We start from the raw sequence: 16,570 nt of genomic DNA on the forward strand, positions 1-16,570 counted from the left end.
AGCCCGGTCTGGACCAGCCTTCTCTTTTAGACAGAATACATCATTTTGTGGGAGACTTTGAGCTTTGTAGCTCTGCAGATCTTATACATGCATAAATAGCTACATAACACATTAAAGAAAAAGAAAAACAGAAATCGCATCATATGACCCCTTTAAGTAAAAGTAAAGGCGACATCTTGTGGAATATGTCTGTAACTACAGACTCATCCAGATGTGAAACCAGGAGTCTTCTTCTGTAGCCTATCCGGTGGCCTGTAAGCAGAGGTGCTGTGGGGGTAACTTCTAAATGACGTTGTCGTGTATTTCTCCTCCTCATAAGATGGGCAAACTCTCAAGTGCAGCTATTTCGAACTGAGGACGGACGGAAGTGAAAATGAAGCTGTTGGTATGCCTTTTTTGCGTGGTCTTATTGACCTTCTGCACTGGTATGTTTTTCCTGTAGAAATCTTATACCATGGGTTTTATGGCAGTTTTATTAGCATACACTGTGTTTTTATTGTTCTTATCACTGTGGGTTGGGACGTTTGTGTGCATATTACCTGTTTTTTAGCGAGTCTTATTTTCATGCGAAATCAGAACGTTTTGGAACATTTGGACAATGACTTTTGAAATAAATCTATATTTTCTTTTCGGCCTTCTTGCAGTTCTAGTTAAGACCGAAATGGGTGTATATTTATGTGAGATTATTTTCATTAGGCTTACGCTTACCTATTATTTTGTCATTGTTTTTATCCCCCGCACTTGCTAAACGATTTGTAATGTCAGCCTATTGGAATAGCAAACTCAAAATTGGCGTTGTTATTATTATTATTGCTTTTTGACGTTTCCATTTTATTTGTATGTTGGTTTTTATAGCCTATATTCATATCCCATTACATCTATATATTTCTATTCGTATTGTTTTAGCTGCTGAACATGTTAACTGAACACAAATTATATGATGATTTCACCCACCATCCCCACGCCATATACATTTAAGGATCTTATCTAATTTGCAACGAAAAACGCTGCTCGGCTGTTTGTCTGCCACGTCGGTGTTTACCGTAACGGGCTCATTTTCATACCCCTCGCGGGTCAGAGCTCCAGGTCACGCGTGCGCAGGGGCGCGCTCCCCGGGGAGACGCGCTCATGAATGGGCACTTTGTGTTCTTCCATAGACAAACAACGCTGGGAAACGGAGGGAGGGGTTGAAATGGGGAGGCAGGAGAGAAAGTGAGTGAAGTGTATGTGTGTGCGTGCGTGCGTGTCTGTGTGAAAGAGAGAAAAAAGAGGGAGAGAGATGAAGAAAGAGGGAAAGAGAAAGGCCAGAATTCATACAAATTAGACCCCCAAAGGACTCGGGGAAATCTGAAAGAATAAAGGTTCAGAGGACAGAATGGCCGCCTGGGGAAGAATGGAGAAAATTAAATTAGTATGCAGCTAGTAATAGAAAGAAAGAAAGAAAGAAAGAAAGAAAGAAAGAAAAATGGGTAATATTAAATGGCACAAATTAAAGTCTTTGATAATCTCATTTGTTTACATAAAAATATAGGCTACATAATGAATAAACTGTTGACATTTTTTTTACGGTAACCCCTTAGTTATTTAGCAAAATTAATAAGTTAAATGTATTCACATTAATAAATCATATTGTCATTTCCATGAAATTACAATATGAAATGGTGATCTTGATACATTGTCATCGTTTTACTTGTCATGATCCTTAGATGCAAACCCCATCATTAAGGAGAGTTTTGCAAAGCAGCTACTCCGCACCAAGAGACAGAAGCCTGGACACCCTGATGAACCTATGAGGGTTGGGTGCCAACAACAGACTCCTTTTATTTACATAATAACAAATCTTTAGAAAGCATCATGCATGAGAGCCTGCTGTAATTCTTTGTGATAGTAAACATCTGTTCACAATATTGTTTTGTGCTGGTTTTAAATAAATTACTTAACAAAACAATGTGAACTCAGCTCCATGTCAATAGCCTACTCTAGAATTCAGAGTTCATGTGTATTTCAGGAACACATGCTGCATATGCAGAGGCTTGAGCAGAGGGCTCGAGAGACCAGTATGGAGCATTGGATGAACCCTCACTGCTTCCCTCGCTGTGACCGCAACTACGGCTACCCTGTGTAACGGGCCTGTAGTGATCCACAGGTTCTGATATCCCTCAGCTTTTGTATCTCACTGAAGACTGCAATGTTTGAGCTTACTATTATGATTTCATATATTATGTAAATTGTACCTTCACACTTTTCCTTATAACAAAGTTGAATTAGGCGAAGTTATTAAATTTGTAATGTGTAGACGAATATTTGGGTGAAGGCAATAATTGTTAACACTCTTTACATCATATGGGATTTTTTTTCCCTTTTCCTTTCTGTACTGACTTTTTGTATTAGTTCTGCCCTGACTTGAGGCACATTAGATGTAAATGCGGTTTTATCATTGAAAACGGTTTATATTTACTAAAATCCTACCCATATAGGAGTGCAAATAAATTCAGTGATTTTTTTTTTCAGGGCGAAGACAGGAATTCTGGCGACGACAAAGCTGATAAAGACCATAAAATGGATTGCAATAAGAACGAAGACTTAGAAATCCCGAGGAGGTCAAGGACACAAAATCCACGAAGACACCCACCCATCGATAGTGTAGACGCATTTTAGATGTCTTATTTAGGCTAGATGAAAAATCTTATAATCGGTAGATTATTATTTTTTATAAAACGAATTACGAAATCGCATTTTGAATAAGAGACTCATTAATAAAATAAAACTGTTGTGCTCTAAATTTTGATTGTGACTGTGGTTTTTAATCTTACGGGTTATATGAGTATTTAATTGCATTATGATATACGTAAAAGCGAAACTAAAACGTTTAAAAGAATGATGATGCGCAAATGGTCCATAAACATATAGGCAATAGTTTGACCTTTACACGGGAATATCTGAAGGCCCAACACTGATTGATCGAAAGCACAATGACTGTGTTGTGTAAACCTGAAAGTTTACATTTTGTCACGTGTCACACAAGAAACCATAAAGCCCAGATAAATAAACAAATAAAAGGCTGTAAAATGGAATCAATTACCACCATTGTAACCAAATTAAATGTTTGGGAACTTTAAAATGTGTTTTCTTTTTTCCTCAAAACAACTATAAATCTCTTCTTGCATTTATTGCTACTCTAACTGGGCAAATAAGCATACATTTTAGTTTAACTTGTTTTTTTTCTTCAATATTTAGTAATAGTGTGTGTGTGTGTATATATATATATATATATTATTATTATATTAGCCTATTTGTAAAATTATGATTCAGTATGTTTCGAGTATGGACATGGGATGTGCGCTTTTCTATTTAACGTCATATTAAAGAACATTTATTCGCACAATTCATAATCACAACTACAAAATCGCCCTACAAAATAATTAGAAGTCTAAGTTTATACAATTTAACATTAATAAATATCTCTGAATACGAATTTGAGCTGAAGAGATACAAAAGAAACGTGTTCATTATTCTACATTTGACTTTTGAGTTAAAGATGAAAATTAGATTTTCATTTTACACTTTTATTTGCATAAATTGTTAAAGTCGCTGTTTCGTCCAACAAGTGTACAAGGTAAATGACAATATTAAATGACTAAATAAAATCAACGTAAATTACAAGAATAGAAAACGTAATGTGACGCAAAAATGACAGCTAGTGTGCAAAACGTCAACTCCTGGTCTGTACATAAACGTTTTTAATATTCGTCTGGGAGACAAATGAAACTTTATATATTTAGGTAAACAATTTGTAATTAATACATATTTACAACAAATGATCTGAGAACTGTATGTATTTGAACGCAGTTCTGGCTTTGTTTAACGTGTCTAGTGCATGCAAATCTCTTAAAGCAGCAATTTCACAATAAATACAGATTTCAGTGTGACAGAAAACGGAAAAAGATTTTTTTTATATACAATACACTGAATATTTTTGACAATAAAGGACTTCTGAAGAGATGGAAGGAGCATACTGGTGGCAGTAAATAATCATCTTTTGTCTTTAAAGAAGCCTTTATCTGTGCTACTCTCTTTGATTGTTACAGTCAGGAAGTTTGACGTCACATCAGTAACTATGACTTTCTCCACATTGCTGAAGGAGGGTCTCCAAGCATCTCCCTCCTCTGGCTCTCCAAATATGCGTGACACTGGAATTTTGGCAATAAGTGAAGGGTGTCTGCTGGTGGAATCAGCATGTTCAAATATTCTTCGTTTTGAATGGTACTTCAGGTGTTTATGATGAAAGTGGCTTGTCTGTGGATTATTCCTGCATCCCTGTAAGTCTGCACTAACTCTGCTGGAATGCAAACTCCACTCTGGAGAAATATGCTGGGTACTCCTGCTTGGAACAACTCTGTTTTGTTTGTGTGAATAGGTAGCATCCATGTGCTTGTGAGATATCTTAATTCTCCCACTTATTTCTGAACATCTCTCTTCCTCTTCTCCCAAACCTAACTTTGCCATTTTGGAAGGAATGCTTGCCATGGTTTCGTCTGCTGCTCTTTTTAAATGCTCTGGATTTAAGGAGCTTGTATAGCCATCTGTGAAGCGTAATTTGGGCTTCCGTCCTCTCTTTTTTGGGGCGAGGGTAAATGCATCAGTGCTGGGTCTGGGTGAGTGTGGAGAACGATGTTCCCTTGGTTCTGGAGGTGGAATCCTTACACTCTCCCCTCGGTTGACTGTGCTGGGAGGGAAAATTGAGGGAACTACAGCACGTAGTCCCTCTCTTGCTCTAGGGGTTACTACAGGCTCTGGACTGGGATATGTAATGCCTCTGAATGATTCATTTCTAAATTCGTAAGACTTTGCCTTTTCTTTAGTTTGGGCCTGTAAAATGTAATGATTTTGAAAAATTAGTGCAGAACTCAAAATGATGCCCTTATATAAAATGTATTCATTTACACAGACAAAAAATTGAGTGCAAACACAATAACTTTTGTGAAGATTAAATGAAAAAAAATGTATACACAATATAGATAATAATAATCATCTTGGTGAAATTGTTTATTTGTTAATAAATAAATTACATTAACCTTTAGAAGAAAAGTCTTGAGCTTAGGTCCTCTTTTCTTGGGTCCAAATATTTCTCTCTCACGCTCCCTGCATGAAAATGCAAGCGCATGTGTGAAAACGTCTGTATTTTCGGCCGCCTAATAGTTTTACTACTTCTTTATTTATTTATTGTATACCTCTCTTCAAAGGCAACGAACAGGCGCGAGTCTAGGATATTTTCCTCTGGTTCCCAAGTACTGTACCTGTGAGAACAAAAAAGTTTCACGTGATGACTGTCAATCTCCTGCCGCATTTAAACCACTGCTCAGCTAGCAGGGCCAGCTAATGTTGCCGCATGCCATCTGCCAAAACCAGTCTGCGCTGTAGTAATAACCAGCATGTTAACCTACCACTGGATGTACGCCCCTCACGATATCTAGCAGGGTTGACAGCATCACTGTCACCAAAACACCAGCAAGGCACAACAGACAGGATGGACATGTATTACTCACTTGGGTGACCAGCCCTTCCATTTCACGAGATATTCCATTCGACCCTGCGCGTGCCATCAGACACACACACACACACAAAAAAAAATTCGTTAGCGCGAGCCGACGACATTAGCACTTATACGCAAAAAATGTCGAGATATATCTCACACAGCACATACCCGTCGTATTCGTCTCTTGATGATTGATTCGGCCGCGAACACCCTCTCTCCGACAGCCGACAGCTCCATGTTTACCTTCGTCTACCGTTAGCTTGCAGCGTTAGCTAGCTGTGAGCTTCAGAATTCCATACAGCCCATAATACTCTCGTGCACAGCCAGACGTCATCACGTTCGTTAGCATGTTGCCTTGGCACCGCTTGTAGGGGGAAAGATTTGGAGGCCGTTTATTGGCTCCGCTGTTGCTAAGTGGCCGGGGCTTGCTCTTAGTGACATATCTGTATTCTTGACAGAAATATGATAAGATCTGGTCAATACTTAATTGAACACATCAGAAGGTTAAAGTTCCATCGTAAACGTTACGCCAAGACTACAGGAAAACGTAATCAATTTAACGTTAGCGGAACAAGGACGTGTATGCTATAGGCAACATATTTTCTCAAACAGGCTATTTATTAGCTATTTTGATATAGGCTACTGTACGTTTGTTATTATAGGAAAATGTATGCCATCTTATTCTGATCAATATTCTGCTATTCACAAGACTATTTTACTAATCCCGCCAAAATCAAACATGAAGTCTTTATCCACAACAAACTAATCATGGATGGAAATGAATATTGGTTTGAATATGAGTTCTACGGCAGAATAACAGCCTGTACAAAATGATTGTTTCTTTTCGTGTCTTATAGGCTATGCGTTTTTTAAAAGCCGTTAAATAAACAGAACGGGCTGAATTTGTGAATATGCTAATGATTATTTAAATTATAAGGTAACCTACTTTGCCACGTTAGATTTGTGTTACTTTTTTTTATAAAAAACAAAACAAAACAACATACTTATGTTTTATCCAGTAGCCTACATTTAGCTCACACGTCTGCTCAAAATGACTAAAGAATATTTAAGTTTGTATTCAACTATGGCTCTTTCGAAAATAAAAAATTTTAAATAAATACAAATTAATTGATTTACATTTTTGCATGTCAAAATTAGAATAAAAATCAAACTGATTAAACAGCGCCATTGTAGATTTATATTTTATACTTTGTTTATTTATTTATTTATTTAAATACCAATTTAATTACTGAAATAAAGTTACAAGATGATACTAATATCTTATTAGTTATTACAATACGCAAAAGATGACAACAACGCTAACTTTTGCTAAAGACAACTAAACCAAGAAAAATACAGCACAATAATGCGAATGGAACATTTCATAAATATGAACTTTTTATTAACAAGAGTTACTAAATGCACTACAATAGGTAACCTCTTAAATGGTTCCCCTAACAACGAGGCCAGACTTGTCTCCATTAACATCGCTTTTTTTTTAGATCAAACAATTGTTTTTATTTATTTCATTCTAGGCTATTTATTTATGTTATTTTTTTATATTTAAATTTTAGAATAAAGGATGAAGATAATATAATTGTATGTATTGTATTAAAATAAATATAAAAATATACTTTTATAATTGGGTGTTCCCTATAGCCTAATTCGATTAAAAAAAACATTGTTGGTTTAACGAAAAATATATTTTTAAATATAACATTTTAGATTGGCTATAAATATAATTAATTTTACCTAAGCATTGAAATTGCAAGCAAACATTAATACCAGCTACACATATGAAGGAAAAACAGTCATTCATGTATTGCATTTAATCATTCACGGCCACATAAAAGCCTGTTATCGAAGCGTTTCCGAAAATGTTTACCAATCTTATGCTCCGTTCTGCACAATCACTTGGGTTTCAAACAGGGCATGTCAGGTAAAAAAAAATCCCATATATAGGCATAGCTAAATTATGACAAATATGTTCCTGTGAGAATTTTAGACATTATCAAATTGTAACAGGCGTTTAAATGTAACATCATAGCTATATTTGGGTCTATAAACAATAATATTTTTTAAATAATATCTTACAACTTTAAAAACGAAAATGAACGATATATTGATTGTTCACTTTGTGGCTTGTAAATTAAGTTTATACTAGGGGTTTATTCGGTGAGTAAAGATAATACATCCGCTACAAAATAATGAACAGTTGAACAGTGGTTTGAAGATATTGTGACGATTGTATTGTGAAGATTTCTTCACAATAAAATCAAAGCTTCAGTTTTCATTTTCAGTCTTTACGTACATAACAAAACAGGTGCAGGCTTGTGGTTGGTTCTGCGGATTGGTGGTTTGACTACTGCAGTGGTTATATCCGTATATGGACTCTAGATCGAGCTGGAAGAATATTATTGGTTAACTCGTTTCTGGGCAACTAGCATGAGAAATTTTGCACAATTTACAAAGCGAAATGACAAATACACGACTATTTTGCCCCGTGTGTTTCAGTCTGTTTGATGCAATTTTCGATAATGTTAAAAATATATTTATATATTTTGATGTCAATTGATTTATCAAAAATATTTACGTGGATTCCCTGGTTTTGTTGGATTATTATTTAGGTCACATTGTGTCTATGAATTACACATTTAATAAGACCATAAATCGAGCCCTTTCTGCTGCATATTAGTCGCCATAGCCTAGGCTATAGCCTATAGCCTATATATATTTTTTAATTTTATATAATTATAAAATCGAGATTAACCTGAGTGAATTTCGGAAAAGAGGTGCATTAAGTTACTGATTTACATTAAAAAAATAAATATGCCACATAAAATTAATCTAAGCTTTGCCAATAAACACGTTGGGATAAACGTAATAAAATAAAAACTTGTATGTTATCTTTGATTTTTAAGTAAAAAAGCAGCCCAACTGCAAATGTTCTATTGATTATTTTAGTGAGATAAACATAAGTTATGTTTATCTTCCTGAAGGCAACTTGTATTTAGATCATATTATTATTATTTAATGTGATCACATTATTATCATAAGACAATATTTTAATGACCTCAAGCTTTAGAACGCATCTCTCACATTATCAAAACGCTTTATTTTACTAAAAGCCATCTGTGAGATTTAATAAACCTAATGCTTAACTCAAATAACCTTTATTACTTTATTATTTCAAAAGAAGCTGTTCAAGTCGTCTTTTAAATAAACTTGCCGAAATTAACCAGCTACAGCTAAAACGCACTGCAGTAGCCTAAAGCTGAATTCAAAAACTGATCGCAAATAAAGTGGATGGACCAAAAGGAAGCCATTTTATAACCGCAGCGAGAGCAGCTTTATCTCAGACGGTGCAGCAAAGGAAATGGTTGATTCCGTTTTCAGTGAGGCTGAAGCCCTTTCTGAAGCCCACCTTTGACACACATTTCACCACTAACCAACCCCTGCCTAGTTTTTGGATGGACTAATACTAATCACGATCTTGCCGTGAGAAAGAGACGTTTGCTGTCCGCCATGTTAGCGCTGACAAAAAAAATCAGTCGAGTTTTATACATCAGGCTGTTCAAAGCTTCGTTCTAACCCGGTGATAGTAGCTTATAAAGCGAAAGCTACTATTAAGCCTATAATAATGAATTTTCTATCCTTATTGCCTATATAGTGCCGTTTTACCTATAAACCTTTGACGATGCCTATACGGGATGAATCTCTTCTTGCCGGTCTTGTATGGACAGTCTTTTGCACAAACAAAGCCTGTAATGGTCTGAAGACACATATGGATATATTCCATTTGGATGACATTAAAATGTACATTCTACCTATAAACGCGGCATTCATTAACATTTTGGAATGCTTATGAGACAGCTGCATAAAGCATTCTGCCTGATACGCATATAGCTAATAATGCCTGTAAGATGTTAATTGCTGAAATGTCAGCGCTGTTTAGGCTATTTCCCCCGACAGCTACGGTAAACCCATTAGGTTTTTTCATTAATCTTTTTTTTTTTTTTTTGCGCAGTCTGTCCCAATCTAGGCTACTACCTTCGCAGATGTGACAAAATGGATTTAGCCTATACGTCTCAGCAGTATCACCGTATAGCCTACCGAGTTCAGGGATTTTAAAATGTAGGCTATCCCACCCGATAGTCCGAGTTTTTGTTTTTTTTGACAACCTTTATGCGCTTGCCGTGCCCATAATTAAAATGCTGCGACACAAAATTCGATTTACACAACAATCCTTCTAAATAGCCGTGAACCTTATCTGAACAAAAAAGAAAAATCCATTAGAACGGCAGGTGAAAGTTTCCTTCTTGATTATGTTTGTTATCTTACTTGATAGCTCACGGAATTTCTTTTTCTGGGTTTTTCTGAGGCAATATCAACATGAAAACAGATTGTTGGTTTCTTAGCTATTCCTGGGTAATGTTGCTCTTAGCAAGAAATGTGATAACTCTTAAATAAAATTTAATCCAACGGCCAAGAAAATGAAAAGTTTCTGTCTTGACACTGATGTTTTAAATGTGATCTTGATAATGTGTCCAGATATATGCGTAGATAAGCTTCGCGCATAATTAAAGACTGTGAAGCCCTACTGTCCTTCTAGGAGTTTTAGGCCTAGTCTATAACAGCTTTGTAAATACAACACTGCTGCCAAAACTCCCACAGACGTGCCAGTTTTCATCGGATGATAGAGTTGTGCTAAACTTACAAGCAGTTGCCATATATTTTTTTATTTTATTTTTGTAATGGAAGTCAATTAAATCAAAAATGTATTCCCAGTCTAACAGAGAACTCGTGCCCATCTCAAGCATGTTTGTTAAAAATGATAGCATTGTGTGTGGAGTAAAAGCAGGCATATCTCTTTAGCTAAAAAACAATTTAGCTAAAAGAAAATCCACATGACAAAAGTCTAAGTGTCACTCACCTCCCTGCTCATGTGCTATTTAAGAGCTGTGCAAAGTTCAGTCTGATACTGATGTCTTATGCATTTACATGATAGTACTGTTTTGCTATCTTTCATATGGCCTATCTGCTCATCTCACATGTGAGTTTAATAGGAACACTTCTATTCATCACACACACACACACCTGCTTGCAGTACAGGCAAAGACTGAGATCTTACTCAAGAACATAAAATAAAACTTTTAATATGCTTAGACAACCCTAAATAACACATTTTAAGTGACTTTGTTTTGTTTTTTTAAAAAAGCAAAGACTATAAAAGACAGATCAGTAGAAAATGTTTCTCAGTATTACATGTGTAGTAAGTGCTTCTTGTATTTAAGCCTTCTGAAATACAGCACTGCAAACAGCTTTAAGCTAAATTGATAAAAGCTATTAACAGGAAAGCCTGTTTAGTTTCTTTTTTCTATCCCAAACATGGAATAGTTAAATGTGTGAATCTGAAAATTAATTCAGATCAGCTTAATCAAACGCAATCTGAAACTATATCAAAACTTTACACTAGATTGTTTAAAAAAATTCAGGCAAGTTTGAGGACTTGATGATGAGACATGCTTTACATTTTTACAAGTTCACAGTAAATAGTCAGTAGTCTTTATAGACTTTATATCCATCACATATTCCTAAACTGTAACATACTCCTTGAATGTCACTGTGAGGCAGTTTGCTGTGACATCTGTGATTATTATATTCCCAAGAAAAGGTGTAAAGCTTTGAACAGATTTTTTAATTTCTTTCTCTACTTGCTCTGGTGTAGAGACTGCTGCTTTCCCAGTCGGTACAGAGTTTCCAATCTGAGAATGTGTAGGAATTTTTCTCTCTTCTCTCGACCTTACACAGCTGAGGTCTATGGGTTCATCTTGGTTGGAGTCCAGGATTTCAAAGTCATGTCCGCCAGAGTGCTGATGGTCATCGAAGTGTGTGGTGCCATTGCAAGAGTGAGACAAGTCAGTATTTGGAGCACTTATACTCTGAGAACTTAGGAACCTCTTAGCCTCCCTACTGTCACTGTCTGGCTCAGAGTAGCAACGCTTTTGAGGGAAGGTTATGGGACCATATTGAGTAGATTGGGTGCCTCTTTGATCACTCTTCTCAAAAGGCACTGTAGTCAGACTGGTTTTGGTTGTCAGTTGCAAGGGCTGTTCATTAGATACATAATCTCCAGTGTTGCCAGGCTTCTTTAAATTGTTTGGCTCAAACACTATGGAGCATGCTTTTTTAGGATTGTCCCCTCCACAAGATGATAGTCCATTGGAAAGGCTAAAACAGGCAGACTCCGCTTTACTGTCCTTTTTTATCACTTTCACAAGACTTTGCTTCTTTGTGTGCTTTATCTTCTCTGTGCTCTCATCTGTTCCACAGGACTTACAATCCAGTGCTTGCCTTTTTTCCTCTGAATCTGCTGTTCCTTCCTTAATTTTAGCTGCCTTGGTGCCATTTTCCATGTATTTGCTCATGACAATGACAATGCGCCCGTTTTTATTCTTGTTCTTCACAATCTTCAGTTTGCTGCTTTTTCCATTGGGAGGTGCTTTGTCTTCCTTTGCATCACTGTTTGTGTTCATGTTTAAGTCAGCTTCACCATTTAGTTTAGGAAGCTTTTTCAACCCCATAGTTATATTCCTCATCTTACTGAGGCACCCAGAATCCTTATCTTGGATCCATTTCTGCTGTAGAGCTTGAGATAAGTTCCATTCCTTGTCAGTCAACTCAGGAACTTTGGTCTCCTTGACCCTCTGATACAGGGAGTCATACATTTTAGGGTTTGGTTGATAGTGGTGGTGTTTCTTGCTGTTGAGCTGGTAGTAGTGCTTCTTTTTCCCATTTATTCGTGCCTCTCCCTGCTTGTCTTTTGGGTTGGGCTGGTAGGGATGGTGCTTTTTGCTGTTAAGCTGGTATTGCTGGCTTTGGACCAGGTCTGAAGTTGCTTTGGGTTGGTAATCCTCACCCTGAGACACCTCCTGAAGGTCGGAAAGAACACTGGATCTTCGAGCAAATGATGGTACCTTAGAAATCAGACAAACCAACAATGAGCTTTGCAGTAGAAACAATTAGTGACATGATTTTCACAGAAGTTAATTGTGTACACTGTTCATACGCATGTTTGTAAGTGATGGTGAACTACCTGCAAGAGAAGATGTTTTGGTTTTGGCCCCCGTTTACGATAACCAATAAGTTGCTCTTGTCTTTCCCTGAATGGAAAAGTTTTAGATTATAGAACATCATGATAAAGAAACCAAATTCCCGATAAGACACAAGCTAATATATTTAACTTTTGATTTGTTCTGACGATTTGTCCCACACTCTCAGAAAGAGGGTACAAAAGTTGTCACTGGGGTGGTACCTTTTCTACTTTTACCCCAAAGGGTGCATATTAGTACTTAAAGTGTATATATAGTGTAGTACACAAGTGATACATATTAGCACATTTTGAAAAGGTACTACCCCTTTTTGTACCTTTATTTCTGAGAGTGAATTATGTTCATGTTATTGCCTGTTTTGTGTATCCTTTCAAATACGATCTGTCTTTAAATTGCCCACCAGTGGCATTCATAAAATTCACTCCCATAAAATAAAGAACATTCTGTGTTGCTTCAGACAGTACACACCTTGTTTACTAATTTAGTGGACAATCCCAGATGGAAAGGAAGAAAGAAAAAAAAACATGACAAAACGTATTAATTTGCTTTATTTCCAATGGGTTCTGTTTATTTGTTAGCTCAAACTAGCATATGGGCTGTCGGAAAAAATGGGCCATCAGCTATTTTCTCATCGACCTTCTATAAAATAATATTGCAAAAATCTAATTAGACTACCTAGAACGGTTCTATACTCAAGGGGCGCATGTAATTACCCCAAACAGAATTCCGCGTCGCGATGGAGACCGCTAATGGTGCGCGCAGATGTCAGTCAAAGGGGATGAATACCCGAGAAAAATGTCGGGGAGGAGTGAACGCACGTGTAGCCACGGAAAAACTGCCCATTTGTAATGCAAAATGCAGTCAATTAGTGTGGGCGTGTACTTCGGCTGCAAGCTTGAAAGAAAATAGCATGCATTTGCGCTTACTGCAATGCTTTCGGTTTAGGGCGTCTAAAGAGTATGTCCAAAAGCGGACAGAGTCAGCCAAACCGGACGAAATGAATAATAGTATAATATTTAAAGGGCGGCACGTTTGAGATAAAATAGTTCCATAAGGAATGAAAGGTGTCTCAAAGGATCATATTTTCTGGCCATGTCTGTATGTAAACATTTTTTTAATAACTGGTTCTGGACCGTGGCATTGGTGTACCGCGCAATTAAAATCACTGGCGCGCATGCGCACAAGTTCTCTCCAGCTCCTATGTGCCCCCCACTCTGTCATTCTGAGAGAAAGTGAAAAAGAATGAGCATGAGCGCAGCGCCAACGAAAGCGTCTTCCCTCCTCCTATACCGTTTCGGCTGTACAAGCTCAGAGTGTCAAGTCAAGACTGCTCCTATGTCTCACCTGTTTTGGAAAGCGACGAGAAGTCTAGGGTCCAGAATATTTTCCTCTGGCTCCCACGTGTTATATCTATAAAGAGAAGAAAGGAGGCGGAGAGCAAGCGGAGAGGGGCAGAGCAGAGAAGCATGAATATCACCAGCTCCCTCAACCGAACTATCTAACGTGGCTGTCATCTGAACGACTAACGCCACTGTCCTGCTAAACGGATCTTCAAGAATGTTAGGGAGTAAAAAATACTGATGCTACATGGTTGATGCTTTATTTCCTATTTGTTATACTATTAGTATTATATACGTTTTATTTTGAAAACAAAAAAAACGCATTTCTATAGGCTAGCATAAAGCTTACATATGAAACATTATTATTTACCATCACAGACACACAAAGTTATGACATTCCTGCATCAGTTAGTAAGCGCCAACTCTCTCTCACACACAGACACACACACACACACACAACACAACACATCACATTAAAATAGCAATGCAACTGACATCTTGAAGTGAAACTTACTTGGGAGACCAGCCTCTCCACTTGACCAGGTACTCACACCTTCCCTGCAAATATCGTAAAAACAAAGTACGATTGGGAATTACTGTAAATAAAATAAATAATCAATTATGGGTTTCGGAAACAAATACCTACTCTTGTGCTCTCTCTTTTAAAAATACAAACCCTTACCTGCACGTTTTATAGGCTTACAACACGAAAATGTAAAATGTTTGTTAAGAGAAAACCGCAAACCTTTCTAATGCGTTTCTTCTCGATGCTTTCCACCGCGAAGACGTGCTCACCCGCGGCGGGCAGCTCCATTTTCAGCGCGCGCTGTAATACTTCTCAGTGCGCGCGCGATGAGTGCACTTCTCGCTTGGTTTCACGCGCTCTCCCGCTCTGTAAATAGCAATGCAAGTGACATCTTGAAGTGAAACTTACTTGGGAGACCAGCCTCTCCACTTGACCAGGTACTCACACCTTCCCTGCAAATATCATAAAAACAAAGTACGATTGGGAATTACTGTAAATAAAATAAATAATCAATTATGGGTTTCGGAAACAAATACCTACTCTTGTGCTCTCTCTTTTAAAAATACAAACCCTTACCTGCACGTTTTATAGGCTTACAACACGAAAATGTAAAATGTTTGTTAAGAGAAAACCGCAAACCTTTCTAATGCGTTTCTTCTCGATGCTTTCCACCGCGAAGACGTGCTCACCCGCGGCGGGCAGCTCCATTTTCAGCGCGCGCTGTAATACTTCTCAGTGCGCGCGCGATGAGTGCACTTCTCGCTTGGTTTCACGCGCTCTCCCGCTCTGTATGGTCTTTCGCTTCTCAAGCGAGATTCAGTTTAAACTCTCAAATGATCTGTACAACGTACTTCATGCAAATAGCCATGAGCGTGACGTCACATCAGGAGGGGCGGTGTGGAGGCTGGTCTGCCCTGTGCCGCGGACTTACTGAGCAAATGAAGAGTCGTTATTGCAGCTCTTCAAGTACTGATCGAGAATTCCTCCTTCATGACGCAAAGTAGGGCACACTTGTGGCAATTGCTTGATTAGTTCTTCAGTTGTCATTTAGCAGTTCTAGTAACAGCCTAAATCATTATCAGCATCAGCAAGCTTTTTTAATCGTGCGGATTTACCATCCATTTTAAGTTGATATCAGTGGAGAGACAACTTTGAGGAAGATATTAACATTTTTAAAAGGAATAGCCTACATGGCAGATAGGACTACTGAAGTGAAGAGTTGAGCTATGAACAAATGTTTGTTTGTTTATGTTGAACAAACACCCAGGTTACACAAAAACCCATACACGGACGCTAAGACATTAATAAATTAGATAATCAAAGAACAGCTTGTTGAGACTTTACATTTTGAATAGTGTTTTTAATTTATATTTTTCTCTACTGAAGCAATGCAGTCCACTTATGCATTAAATAATCAAATGGGCGGCATTTGGATTCATCCCCAATAACCAATACTTGGCAGATTAAAATGACAGATTTGAAATTCCTATAAATTATTAGATTTGGTGAATTTTATTCTTAAAGCGTGATATTCTAGGTTAAACATCACTCGCTCTAAACACTTTATTAAATAACATCTATCTGCCTTTGGATAAATTGCATTAAGACAAATTATTTCGTTATCTGATTACAAGTAGCCTAAATTAGAGTATGTTAGTTACGTGGTTGTGTAAACTCATGTAGGCCTAACGTTACACATTCAGTGCACATGAGAGTTGACCGCGAATGTACAATATGTAGGTCACTGTGGTTGGTCTTCAAAGCCTCAAGCACTCAGCTCATCTGACATCTGCATTCTGACGGCCAACGGCTGCTATAAGACCTGTGAAAAATAAACTGCAGTGGCAAACGAACGTGTGAAAACCCTGGGCAATGCCCAATCATTCACTGCCTGTGCCACAAAGGCTATGCGCCGCGTAGTGCGTACCATCTTCCGAGCAGGAAAGCATCGCACGCACACACACAAGCGAACAATACAATCAATAACGTGAACATATATTTAAAATATGCACTGATACATTTACACACATACTCTCAATAATCTGCGAGATCATAA

General features: G+C 37.5%; 3 protein-coding genes across 4 annotated transcripts; 1 reads left to right on the top strand and 2 right to left on the bottom strand.

The window, feature by feature from the left end:
- The first annotated feature begins 207 nt into the window (after positions 1 to 207).
- Positions 208 to 2,727, top strand: cunh17orf67 (chromosome unknown C17orf67 homolog). The gene is made up of 4 exons (XM_016281242.1): positions 208 to 425; positions 1,707 to 1,795; positions 2,009 to 2,146; positions 2,512 to 2,727. The coding sequence occupies exons 1-3, from the start codon at positions 374 to 376 to the stop codon at positions 2,123 to 2,125; spliced, it is 258 nt and encodes an 85-aa protein (XP_016136728.1). The 5' UTR covers positions 208 to 373; the 3' UTR covers positions 2,126 to 2,146; positions 2,512 to 2,727.
- An 842-nt stretch (positions 2,728 to 3,569) lies between these two features.
- cbx8b (chromobox homolog 8b) lies at positions 3,570 to 5,881 on the bottom strand. Its single transcript, XM_016281223.1, has 5 exons — positions 5,705 to 5,881; positions 5,547 to 5,590; positions 5,232 to 5,297; positions 5,076 to 5,142; positions 3,570 to 4,869 (listed from the first exon to the last, which is right to left on the bottom strand). The coding sequence occupies exons 1-5, from the start codon at positions 5,771 to 5,773 to the stop codon at positions 4,033 to 4,035; spliced, it is 1,083 nt and encodes a 360-aa protein (XP_016136709.1). The 5' UTR covers positions 5,774 to 5,881; the 3' UTR covers positions 3,570 to 4,032.
- Positions 5,882 to 10,719: 4,838 nt separating this feature from the next.
- On the bottom strand, positions 10,720 to 15,329 carry LOC107591927 (E3 SUMO-protein ligase CBX4). 2 transcript variants are annotated; one of them, XM_016281214.1, is made up of 5 exons: positions 15,154 to 15,329; positions 14,923 to 14,966; positions 13,993 to 14,058; positions 12,633 to 12,699; positions 10,720 to 12,513 (listed from the first exon to the last, which is right to left on the bottom strand). In XM_016281214.1, exons 1-5 carry the CDS (start codon positions 15,220 to 15,222, stop codon positions 11,131 to 11,133), a joined length of 1,629 nt encoding a protein of 542 aa, XP_016136700.1. In that variant the 5' UTR covers positions 15,223 to 15,329; the 3' UTR covers positions 10,720 to 11,130. The 2 variants fall into 2 exon arrangements, with proteins under 2 accessions (XP_016136700.1, XP_016136699.1); XM_016281213.1 differs by lacking the exons at positions 14,923 to 14,966; positions 15,154 to 15,329 and adding exons at positions 14,503 to 14,546; positions 14,734 to 14,865.
- Between the last annotated feature and the right edge of the window lie 1,241 nt (positions 15,330 to 16,570).

Source organism: Sinocyclocheilus grahami, unplaced genomic scaffold (genome assembly GCF_001515645.1).
Source record: "Sinocyclocheilus grahami isolate Dianchi unplaced genomic scaffold, SAMN03320097.WGS_v1.1 scaffold148.1, whole genome shotgun sequence".
Classification (NCBI taxonomy): domain Eukaryota; kingdom Metazoa; phylum Chordata; class Actinopteri; order Cypriniformes; family Cyprinidae; genus Sinocyclocheilus; species Sinocyclocheilus grahami.

Excerpts from the sequence above, each read along its gene's own strand:
- cunh17orf67 (XM_016281242.1), top strand. The coding sequence starts at position 374 with ATGAAGCTGTTGGTATGCCTTTTTTGCGTGGTCTTATTGACCTTCTGC. Across the intron at positions 426-1,706 it reads CTTATTGACCTTCTGCACTG|ATGCAAACCCCATCATTAAG; the intron begins GTATGTTTTTCC and ends CATGATCCTTAG. Across the intron at positions 1,796-2,008 it reads ACCCTGATGAACCTATGAGG|GAACACATGCTGCATATGCA; the intron begins GTTGGGTGCCAA and ends TGTGTATTTCAG.
- cbx8b (XM_016281223.1), bottom strand. The coding sequence starts at position 5,773 with ATGGAGCTGTCGGCTGTCGGAGAGAGGGTGTTCGCGGCCGAATCAATC. Across the intron at positions 5,591-5,704 it reads TCAAGAGACGAATACGACGG|GGTCGAATGGAATATCTCGT; the intron begins GTATGTGCTGTG and ends TGGCACGCGCAG. Across the intron at positions 4,870-5,075 it reads TCAAGACTTTTCTTCTAAAG|GCCCAAACTAAAGAAAAGGC; the intron begins GTTAATGTAATT and ends TACATTTTACAG.
- LOC107591927 (XM_016281214.1), bottom strand. The coding sequence starts at position 15,222 with ATGGAGCTGCCCGCCGCGGGTGAGCACGTCTTCGCGGTGGAAAGCATC. Across the intron at positions 14,059-14,922 it reads TGGAGAGGCTGGTCTCCCAA|ATATAACACGTGGGAGCCAG; the intron begins GTAAGTTTCACT and ends TTCTCTTTATAG. Across the intron at positions 12,700-13,992 it reads CTCGTCGCTTTCCAAAACAG|GGAAAGACAAGAGCAACTTA; the intron begins GTGAGACATAGG and ends TTTTCCATTCAG.